This window comes from Phoca vitulina, unplaced genomic scaffold, assembly GCF_004348235.1.
Source record: "Phoca vitulina isolate PV1807 unplaced genomic scaffold, GSC_HSeal_1.0 scaffold8, whole genome shotgun sequence".
Classification (NCBI taxonomy): Eukaryota; Metazoa; Chordata; class Mammalia; order Carnivora; family Phocidae; genus Phoca; species Phoca vitulina.
This window is the reverse complement of record NW_022589711.1, coordinates 63512991-63525163: the sequence shown is the minus strand read 5'-3', so window position 1 is coordinate 63525163 and position 12173 is coordinate 63512991. Positions and strand designations below refer to the sequence as shown.

The 12173-nt window shown below is 35.5% G+C and overlaps 1 protein-coding gene across 3 annotated transcripts in view; it reads right to left on the bottom strand.

Moving 5' to 3' along the window:
* Positions 1–1520: 1520 nt before the first annotated feature.
* The window catches only part of ZMAT3 (zinc finger matrin-type 3), a 34668-nt gene continuing 24015 nt past the window's right edge, over positions 1521–12173 (bottom strand). For 2 of the 3 annotated variants that reach the window (XM_032407168.1, XM_032407169.1), the window contains exon 6: positions 1521–9214. In XM_032407168.1, coding sequence (XP_032263059.1) covers positions 9003–9214 — 212 coding nt within the window. In that variant the 3' untranslated portion in view covers positions 1521–9002. The remainder of the gene's footprint in view (positions 9215–12173) is intronic. The other variant, XM_032407170.1, reaches the window with a different exon arrangement.

Genomic DNA, 12173 nt, shown 5'->3' with positions numbered 1-12173 from the left:
TAAATAAAATCTTAAAAAAAAATAAAAATCACAAAAAATCATACACACACACACACACGTATGTATGTATTCTGATTCCCAATCCACTGCTTTTCCCATTCTGCATACTTTAGTAGCCAATGGTGTAAAAGAATACACTCCTTGTTATCCTAAAGACATGATGTCTGCCCTTGCTTTATGGATTAAAAACTCCTCTCCTCCACTAGGTGGTTTTTAGCCAAAGAGCCTGCTGCCGAGGTAGCGTACCAACCACATTTGAACTGCTAACTGTAAGATTTAAAGAGTCCACATGGTGGCACTAGATACCTTTGGTCAAAGTCTATAACCCAGTAAGCTATTTCTAAAAAACAGGAAGAGAGAAGAGCCTCTGGCATTAGCAAAGATTAAAAATTAAAGCTAGTATGAAAGACATCTTGTTTCTATCTGGAAGGATGGCTGCCAGCCAAAGCATATTTGAAGCTCTAATTACATACTTAAAGACATCCAAAATGCCAAGCGGATATTACAGACTCCTATGACGAAGCCTATTTCTTCCAGTGGCAAACATACCTCTGTTCCTTCAGACATACTTCATTACAACATACATACAACATATTTCCACACACTTCCTCCTAATACACATTTCTCTCTCTGTCCATCTATCTCCATCTCTCTTTCTCTCACACATAGGTACACATATGCATCTACACCATGGAGTGTATTTTTAGGTGATGGGGGGGCAAGATTCATAATCACATCCCTATTAAATAATTTTTAAAGTGCACAATTGTTGCCTGTCTTCATCTTTTTCTAAGTTCCCAAATTTCAACAGCTCATGAATATCCCACAAGAAGGTATAAAATTTGATGGGTTAAGTCTCAACTCAGATGATAAATATCTTAAAACTCATCACAAAAAGATCTATTTCTGATCTCTTTACAATCTTATCAATTTATAACAGACTGGGAAATTTCACTGCTAGTCTTCTACATACAGACAATTTTAAAGGGTAACACCCAGCGATTGATCTTGAATAGATTTTCAGCAAATAATCCTCAGAAATGCCTGAAGAAAAGAAAAGCTAGTGGTTTAAGGCTCTATTTTTTGATGCCCATTATCATAGCTTTCTTTTAAGCTAAAAATCTCTTAGAGATGATTTAATAAAATGTGCTGCCTTGAGTGTTTTTACAACACACAGACAGATTCAATGTGATCTATTCACTTCATTCAGAAACATTTTTTTGTGCAGACACAAGAATTTTTCCCACGACAGTAAGTGTATGTGTCTTGCATCCTGATTAAACAAACCATAACAGCACCTTCCCAGGCCTATAATCTACTTTTTAAAATGAGCATTTAAAATCAAAAGCACATTGCACTGAGTAAACCAGAGTTCTTAAATGACCAAAGCCCAATAATATATTGTATATATAAGCTAATTATAAGATTATTTTTATATGTGAAACACCCAAAAGATTAATGGGTAGATGCCTTTTCATATGTGTTTATTTTCAGAAGCAGTGATTATGGTCCTGCTAAGCCCAAAATTTCTCAGAATTTGAAGGGAAGATAAATTTTAAAACATATCAATAAAATTGAGAACTCGCTCCAGTCTCAGGCTAACTCCAGTGATGTAGGGAAGAAGAAGTGGGACCAGTTAGGTCAAGTCTACTGTAAGCCCAAGAGCTGACAATACTCTGCACAAGTTCAAGAAGTCCACGGCAGATCACGTGCAGACTGATGAACGGTGAACCTACAGCCACTGACCATTGGCACTGAAAATAATACATCAGTGCGGACAGTGTATCTTTTTCCCGTGATCTCCAACTCAGAACAAAACAATGTGCAGACAAGACTCAGAAACTGTTTTATTAAATTGAACACAAAATACCTGTTATAATAATGTCAAGCTTTTATCAGAAATCAGTACATAAGTGAGGATACACAGCCAAAATGAGCCATCAACATAAGCACTGTAAATTTTAAATAACTTTTGGATTTCTATATTCAATATGCAGAAGAAAATAAAACCAAAAAAGCAATTTCAATTTCACAATTCACAGCTGATTGGTTTTAATCCCATGATACTTTTGCCATTTTATAGCCCCAGAATGCAAACAGATTTCCAAATTGGTGACTGGCACTTAGCCCCAACAACATACACAGATGTTAAACCCCTGTATGACATTTAGAAAAAATTTAGGAAACAACCCCAATTTCATACAGTTCTGGCTGGCGGTTTTTAGCCATATCCTTTACTAGATATTTTTCTAGTGAAATAGCAAAAGCAGTTTTAAAAGTTTGCCATGCCATTAAATGAAGGGTTCTAAAGTCTCCCTTGTTTGTTTTTTTATGATTTTATTCTCTAATTTAAAACAATAACTACACTAAAATGCAACCTTAACAGTGAAAGCAAAATCAGTTTTGCTTCTGGATGTACAGCATACATCCAAGAGAGGCAACTTATTGCCCTAGCAGATACATGGAATGCTTTAGAGCAGAATCTGACATGCTCTAGTAAGGCATTTCAAAGCAGATACACCATACCCAAACTAAATTATTATGGTCAGCTGAGGATACCACAAGGTGAACACCAATTAACACAGAATCAACATGAAATTCTTACAAAATGACACACTGATTTACAAAACCACAGAAAGGTGCTCAAGTACCAAAGGAAGGCAAAACAATGACCAGCCACTCTAAAAGAGTTTTGTTCCCGTAAATGCCAGATTTGCAGAGTAGAAATAAACTTTATATGTGCTTTGCCCTAGGATATCACTCATCCTGACACGTGGGGTTACTTTTCCTTAAAAAAATATATCATGTAGAGAATATACATTGAATCAGTGATATAGAACATTTATTTTCACTAGTGACGGGGTCACTTAAGCACTTACATAGAAAAAGTTATGAGTAATCATGAAGGTTATTTAAATGCAAAAAGAAATCTGATAAAACCTGCATTATTAGTTGGTATTCAACAGTGAAGTGAGGTTTTTAGCAATTACATTGGCTTAATGAGGAACATGACCATGAAAAAAATCTTTAAGTTCAAAGAATCATGAAATGCCTAAAAACTAAATAATCAGTAAAAAATACATACTTTCATTTTAAGGTCCCCAAAGGAATGTTCAGTTATCTTGGAAGCCATGATGCTTATCACACAAGCACAAGAATATGAATCAGGAACAGTGAAGTTCCGATTCTGACTTATCCATTGAATCTTCATGACCTGGAGCAAGTCACTTAAATTCTTCAGATTTTGTCCAAAAAAAAAAAAAGGCATAAAAATAAAGGCATGTGTCAAAAAAATTTTTTTTTCTAAATAGTACTAGAGTAAAGCTAAAGATGGTTACTAAGGCTCACAATTTCAACAACTCATTGTACAGTACAATCATTTTTGATCCTGCTAATTATGGCTAGAGGCAGCATGGGCAATGACAATTCTCAGGGAATTCAAAGGCTTTAGAGAAGTTAATGGTTTCAACTTTCAAAACTACAAAATCTTCTTCTTGAGTTGTTTAAAACAGCTAATCATCTATGGGTTTGACTCTCTCCGCCTCTCTATGTGCTGGTAGAGCAAGTGAAAGTAATGACAGAGACATGGTTTCATGGAGAAAAGCATCCATAGAATGAAATGAGGTATAAGCTGATTTAATAAACCCCAATCCATAACTTACAGTTATTTTAAAGAAGCTGCATAGTTCAGCAAAAATATATCATAGAAGAGGGATAAAGAAAAAAATCCTTAATGGAACTTTAAAAGGTGTGACAACTAAGCATTTAAAATGACCAACACCAGAAAACTTGAGGTTGGAAAGGAGTGGTCTTCCTTCACGCTAAGCACACATAAAAACAGAAATCAGAAGGCTAAAGTCCACAAGAGAAAATAATGTATGTTATTTGGTTCCAGTTATCAACTTCATACACTGCTTTTTAAAAAGACAGTCATATTAAACAGATAATAAACTCTAGTTAATGACACCTATGCTGAAGTATTTAAGGGAAATGTATTGTCTGAAATTCACACTGAAATACATATTTTTAAAAACTCCATGGATGGATGGATAGAGGGATGGACAGATATGTGGTAATACAAGCCTAGTAAAGTGTTGATGTTAGAATTTACTGGTGGATATATTGTAAAAAAAAATTTGACTCCAATGTATGTTTAAAATTTTTCATAATAAAATGTTGAGGGAAATGTTACTCTTTCTACAATAAAATTAATTTAGCAGTGTGTTTTAAAGACTCAGGCAATTTAGAATTGTAAATTAACTGAAGTGGGAATTTTTGCTTAAGGCCTCAAACCCAATTTCTGAAGATCCTTTCTTTAACATAGAGATGAACTAACACAGTAAGTATTGTGGAAAAGACAGTCTCTTCTTCACACACCTCATTTGCAAGTAAATAATTCTCTTCTCCCTACAGAATATACAAGTTTTGAAAAGACCACTGGAATAAAGTTTTTCCAAATATCAGCGTCAAGCCCTTCCCCATCCACCATACTACTATTCACTAAATATAAAGGCAACACAGATCAAGGTGAAAAATAATCTATGACTATTGTCAGCCTGGGACAACTGGATTTATTTTCAGGGTGTATGGTTCCTGATCAATAATGTTAACAGTTTTACTCAGTTTCAAATTGAAATCGCATTAGGCCAAAAAAAAAAAAAAAAAAAATGCAGAATGCAGAATTTACACAGACCTTTGCTATTCCAAGCTTCTGTTTTATGAATTCTGATTAATGGCAATAATTCTATCATCTCTTCTCTCTGTGAAATGCTAAAACCTGCTAAAGGCACTCATATTCTGGGCTTAATGGGGACAGGGTCACATGGGACCATAAGCCAGTATTTTTTTTTTTTTTGGTAGCTACCCAGAAAGGGAATTTACAAATGATCCTCCCATTCATAATGGGAAGAAAAAGTCAAACAGCTATCAGCAGAAACGTCATATGAGAAGCTATTTACACAGCTATTTGTCCATTCAGCTAGACTGCTAGTAACAGCTTCCCATGAGAGAGGTCTACAGCCAAGAAAAACCCCCAAAAAACAAAAGCAACAACAAAACACTATTATGTACGAAACTCCTGAACAATAATTTGGCTGGTTAAAAAAAAAAATAGTTGGTAAGGTGGAATATTTCTTAAGCATTTGTTCAAAAGCCTGCACTAAACATTTGCCTATATTGACAAAATATTTCTATTTCTAAAGTTCTATTGTCTTATATATGCCTCACCAAGTTCTTTAGAGAGCACTTTCAGCCTACATTCCAATATCAGGGAAACAAAACAGGTTTCACACCATCCCTAGGCCTCTCTGTAGAGGATACCATGCCCAACAGTTATGTCTCCCCTGACACAAGCAAGACTCATTTTACACAGGTCACTGGACAGTCCTCAAACTGTCGTTGCTCACAGTCCCAGCCAACTCAGGAGTGAAGGAGTCATAAATCCCACCGCTAATCCTTAGAATCTATCTACAGAGGAAGATTTAAGCAAATATATGTTTGCTCAAACATATTTCTCCCATTCCCCTCATTGAAAGTGTAGACAGTAACTATAAGATATCAGTTCTATAAAATAAGGTGGAAGGAAGATCTCATGCTTCCCCTCAGCTGTGTAAGTCAGAGGAACATAAGAATGGTCTCAGACAGCCATGATTCTTCATTCAGTCTTAGAGTTTCAAAAAATCCTAAATGGTTTTCTAAGACTCATTAGGAGGGGAAATAATGAGGAAGAGTTGGAGAAGGAACTTTTTCTAAATGAACAGTATAAAATATTATGCATCTTGTAGAATTCAGTGCAATAAGAGACAAGCAGACAAATGTAATAAAAAACATGCACATATTTACAAGTTGTAGTACATGATATACAAAGACAAGACCAACAAAGTATTTTCTGTTCAGTGTGGAGCCAAAAGGATTTACATGGTACACTCCGTTTTGTAGCTTAACTTGTTGAAAAAAACACTTCAAACGCTGCATAGGCAGTCCAATCTTTTAATTGGAACATGGAATTTTTCCTTTACAACTTCTTGGCCCTCAATATCTTAAGAAGAGTTTCTAATTGTTATCTTCTAACATGGACTTCAAATGACAACTTACACAGAGATATTCACAGAGAAAAGAGACTTGGATGCTATGAGTTCTTGCGGATGATTACTAAAATCTATTGACTTGACTAAAGGTCTTCCATTGTTTAGGCCTCTGTCCGTCCTTGTATACAGCATATAAAAAGATACTAACGTGACTCCTGGGCAGCACAGGGTGCAGATTCTAGAGCACATTACAAAGCAGGACTGGACTGCACAAAAGGAAACCAACGGAGATCACGTATCACTGACTATGGTGGTAATAATGGCCTTCTTCAACAGGGAAAAAACACTGTCTAATAGGAATGCATGAAGATGAGAAACTGTACCATGCAGACATGTATTTATTTAGGTATTTCCTTTCTGACAACCTCTGTCACCTTTGTATCACCTATGGAGCACAGGAGAATACTGCAAGGTAACAAGCTCAAAATAACCCACTGTCATAGAGATTTGCGATTTTTTGGGGGGGGGGATGTGTATGTAACCTCTATAAATGATCGTGGAAGTTATCAACTTCCTACAGTTTGGGAATTAAGGAACAAACCGAGTTATTGTAGGCAATATGGTATCTAAAGTGTCATATAAAACAAACACAGCTCTTTTTTAGTGCAAAGAAATAGAGCAAGTAAGAAATAACACTATAAATCTAACTTTTTTCTTTAAAGAAAATGCATTTATGCATTCATAACATCCATTAAGGGCACTGGGAGATTGGAAACCTGAATATGCAAGGCCAGGAAAAATATCAAGGCCTTTAAGTCCACTGCTTTTTGTATATATGTAACAAAATTGTTAAGTGGGGAGAGTGGGGGAAATCCTTCAATTTTGTTTGCAAAGGAAAAACTGAAAGTGGAAAAATGCCACTTTTACAAACTGTAAATTCTTATCCACGATCTTTTACTATTACCTGAAATAAGGATCCAATGAAATCTTCTCTATGGTATCACATAAATATACATGTATGTGTGTATATATGTATATAAGTACATATATATACATACATATACGTGTATATATATATACACACACACACAGACTACAGAGAAAGGGGAAAAATAAGATTTTTAAATAATTATAGAACCAAGTGGCCAGCACTGTAATATTAAATTCTACCCACAAGTTATACTTAGCAGCAAAATGAGTAACCTACTGACCAATAAAATAAGTTCTAAATTGCCCTAAATTAATCGATTGTATAAAAGGATTATTATACTCAGAGTCACAGTTCTAGATAGAATCTCAATAATGTTATTTCATTCTCCTGTTTCTGGGAGGGGAAAAAAAAAATGTAGGTTCTATTTTTCAAAAAACCACCACTTCAACAGAAGAGCAACTTGATATTTTACCAGTGGTTATCCCAAAACTGAATTTTAAATATGGATCTAGGTTGCTCAAAAACTGTTCATAAAGATTAAAGGAAAGGAATGATGATTATAATTTCCTTCTCCCCATCTCTTTGCCTATAGAATTCTCAAAGAATAATAGGAGTTTCATTTTTAATTAGTAATAAAAGCAATCAAATGTGAGTTGACCATAGTGCAAAGATACTACTCATTATAAACTTCCTGGTGGATGTGGCCTTTCAAAAAAAGTATGGATGAGCACCAGTCTTATCCATGTAAATATAGTACGTAGATAAAATACAACTAATGAAAGTTCATAGGGTACTCCATTCGTTTATCTAGCCATACACTAGAGCTTATTTAAAAAAAAAAAATAATAATAATAATACTGTTATAATTATCAGATACCAAAGTAATCCATAATGTATTTCTATGACCTTTCAAGGAAGCTGAATTATAAAGAAGGAAACCAAAGTTCATGTATTTTACTATGGAAATGATGATACTAAAATCTGGTTAACTTTTTTTTTTTTTTTAAACTCCTCTCTATCTATGAAACAGGAAGGGGGTAGTATTTTTCAGGGCAACCAACCAACTGGCAAGACAGGAAAGAATGTAAATAAACCCTAAGGATCAGTTCATTCAAAAAGTCTGCCAAAACAAATATCAAGAGATCTGAACTTAAAATCGAGACCATCATATAAGTACGTTATTATCAATGAATAACTCTAAATTGAAAAATCAAACACATCTTTACATTTCCCAAAACCACCTGAAAAATATTTTTTAAAAAAATAGCATATCTATCTTAAACACATTGGATATTGGAACAGGGGGCTTGGAAAGCTCACAACATAGCTGGGGCATGAAAATGAGCCTATTAAACAAGCTAATTCAACTGGGGCAGGGTGGGGGAAGGGGGGAGGAAGGAAGAAGCCCACATTTAAATGTGTGAAATCCACAAATGAAAATGAAATTTCACCATTTGGAAGTCTACAAGCACACTGGAAGTGTATGAATCCAAGAAAATCTGCATTTCAATCAATAATGGGAAGACAAGGGGAAAACACGTACTGGGAAAGACCCTAATGCTGCTTATAATCGTATATCCTACTGGCAAGGCATTGCGTTGAGGTGGTTCCAAAGAAAACTTGGGAAACCAAAATCTCTGCTTACCAGTTTTTACCGTTATCTGAAGGAATCAATAAAATTCTTTACTTAACAGTACATAAAACTAAAACTGCAAAAGAAGGTGAAGTTTTTAAATAGTTAAAGCTCTAAGTGATCAGGCTACTAGTTGACCAGAACTTGGTCAAGATAAAAAGTTATTTCTCGTGGGGTAGGTAGGTCACATGCTCTAAGTAACTCAACACAACTGACCTGAAAACGCATCATGACCTAAGAAGCACATTCTTTTCCTTCCCCAGTTTTGACATCTCATGGTACCACTGCAGGTTACACGTATTAACATTAAGCAGAGGAATGGACTCAGATCAAAAGGACCACAAAAGCAGGGCATATTGACAGAAGGCAAACAACAGGCAGGAAAAGCTGCTCTATCTGAATACAACAACCACTATACATATCCTAGATTCTCCATCTCGTTTCTGTACCGCTGTTCAGACACCTTGCTTTTATGTTGCTTGCTCTCTAAATGCTGCCGGAACTCCATCTCTTCACCAGCCCCAACATTACACATGGAGCAGTAAAACTGGCCGCTGGGAGTAACACACATGGCCAGATCACGCGGGATTCTCTGCCGAGAGCGGGGATTGAAGTAAGGACCTGCTAAAGCAAGAGATAAAAATGATGTATCCATTTCAAAACATTCACTAAACAAATGACGACAGTCTGATTATCACTGTAATTTGCCATGCTGAGCTCAGATTATAAAATTCACGGACTCTCAGCTTTAAATGAATGCAAAATTAATAGATTTTTTTAAATTACAATTTTAGGGCACCTGGGTGGCTCAGTTGGTTGGGCGACTGCCTTCGGCTCAGGTCGTGATCCTGGAGTCCCTGGATCGAGTCCCGAATCGGGCTCCCTGCTCAGCGGGGAGTCTGCTTCTCCCTCTGACCCTCCTGACCCTCCCCCCTCTCATGTGCTCTCTCTCTCAGTCTCTCTCTCTCTCAAATAAATAAATAAAATCTTTAAAAAAAATAAAATAAAATAAATTACAATTTTATACAGGTTCCATCTAAGAAGTGAAAATGATTCCTCCAACCACTGTCAGAAAGGTTACTGTAGAGCCAAACCCCAGCCCCAGCTCCAAATGACAATGTCTCTAAAAAGTAAATAAAATTTTAAAAATTGTTTAACTTCTAGACATTATATGAAAAGTTTTATAATTATGCTAACTCTTTAATCCAAAAATTCTACTTCTAAGAATTATCCTAAGAAAACACCAAGAATTTTTGCATGGAGATTTATCAACAAGGACATTATTTCATCAGTGTGCATACAAGTTTTTATGGGAGGATGTGGGAAAGGGAGAGATCAAATACATGATTTGAAAAATTATGGTAATGAATGCAACGGAAAACCATGCAGTCACTGTAAGTAATGAAAACTCTTTGATTTTCTTTGATTACATGAAAATGTGATTATGCTATTAAGTGAAACAAGAATATCACAAAATATAATCACATTTCTACTTCAAAGAAGTAATATACAGAGAGATGGGAATGACATATACAAAAATGTTGGTGGAATTATTGGTAATTTTTTTTCTTTTTACATAACTGACTTCTTTTTAACTATGTTAAGCTGAATTTACTGGCCTGTTGCATTAAAAAAAAAAAAGCTGATCTATAATTACCTGAATAAATTCTCCTTCAGCATTGAAAATACTCAATGTGACTTATTTGTAGGTAAACCAAATTAAAACTAATGTATTTTAGGGTTGGGGGGTTTTGTTTGTTTGTTTTTATTGAAGTATAGCTGACACACACTGTTACATTAGTTTCAGGTGAACAACATAGTGATTCAACAACTCTATACATTATGCTATGTTCACACAGTATAGCCCATCTGTCACCATACAACACTATTACAGTACCACTGACTATATGCCCTATGCTGTATCTTTATCCCCTGACTTATTCACTCAATAACTGGAAGCCTGTATCTCCGACTCCCCTTCACTGTTTTGCCAAAGCTACCCTCCCCTCCCCTGGCAACCATTTGTTCTCTGTATTTACTTAGCATAATACCCTCTAGGTCCATCCATGTTGTTGCAAATAGCAAGATCTCATCCATTGTTATGACTCTGTGTGTGTGTGTGTGTGTGTGTGTGTGTGTGTGTGTGTGTGTACACACCACATCTTTATCCATTCATCTATCAAGGGATACTTGGATTGCTTCCATATCTTGGCTATTGTAAATAACACTGCAATGAACACAGGAGTGCATGTATCTTTTCAAAACAGTGTTTTTGTTTTCTTTGGGTAAATACCCAGTTATATAACTGAATTCTTAAGTTGGACCATTGCTTATTAATTCTCTGCTTTCTTTTCTACTATAATAAATATTTAAGACTTTTCTCAAAATATTACTTTCATTGTATCCTACAAAGTTTAATATATTTTTATTACTGTTTGATTTTAAGAATTTTAAATTTCCGGGTGCCTGGGTGGCTCAGTCAGTTAACCATCTGCCTTCAGCTCAGGTCATGATCCCAAGGTCCTGGGATCAAGTCCCGCATAGCCTCAGGCTCTCTGCTTAGCTAGGAGTCTGCTTCTCCCTCTTCCTCTGACCCTCCCCCCTGTTCATGCACAAGTGCTCTCTCTCTCTCAAATAAATAAATAAAATCTTTTAAAAAAAGAATTTTTAATTTCCAGTATGATTTCTTCTTTGATCCAGGAGTTATTTAGAAGTGTTTTAAAATTTCCAAACAAATGGAAATTTTGTAGGGTTTTTTTAAATATATTTTTTGTTGTTGACCTCTCATTTAATTGTACTCCAGCCAGAAAATGTAATCTAAACTGCCCTCTGTCCTGAAGTTTATTTTATCTAATATTAACACAGCTGTCTCAGCTTCCTTCATGTTAGCTAATTTTTTTATTTTATTTTTTATTTTTTCGTTTTTTAAATTTTTTAATTTAAATTCAATTAATTAACATATGGAGTATTATTAGTTTTAGAGGTAGAGTTCAGTGATTCATCAGTCTTATGTAACACCCAGTGTTCATTACATCTAAGTGGAACCTTTTTTTTAAAGATTTTATTTATTAATTTGTCAGAGAGAGAAAGAGAGAGCACAAGCAGGGGGAGCAGCAGAGGGAGAAGGAGAAGCAGGCTCCCCACTGAGCAAGGAGCCTGATGTGGGACTCGACCCCAGAACCCTGGATCATGACCTGAGCCAAAGGCAGAAGCTTAACCAACTGAGCCACCCAGGCATCCCTCAGCTGAATTTTTTAATCCAATCTTATAATCTTTGTCTTTTAACTGGGACTTCAATAAATTTACACTTATACATGTTTCAACTTTTATCAATCATATTACATTATGCTTTCTATAAGTCCCTTTTTCTATGTTTCTCTTGCCTTTCCAATTAACTTTTTTGTTTTTCATTTGACTTACTGTTCACATGAGTTACCCCTGCTGGTGTATGTGTGCGCTGGAGGCTGTGGCAGGGGGAGGATGAAGGACTATTCAGTTCAACTCTCCCTACTGGAGATAATCAGAAAATGCAGAAAACATTCCTATACCGCAGCAGTTCTGAACTGAAGGTGTATATCAGAAT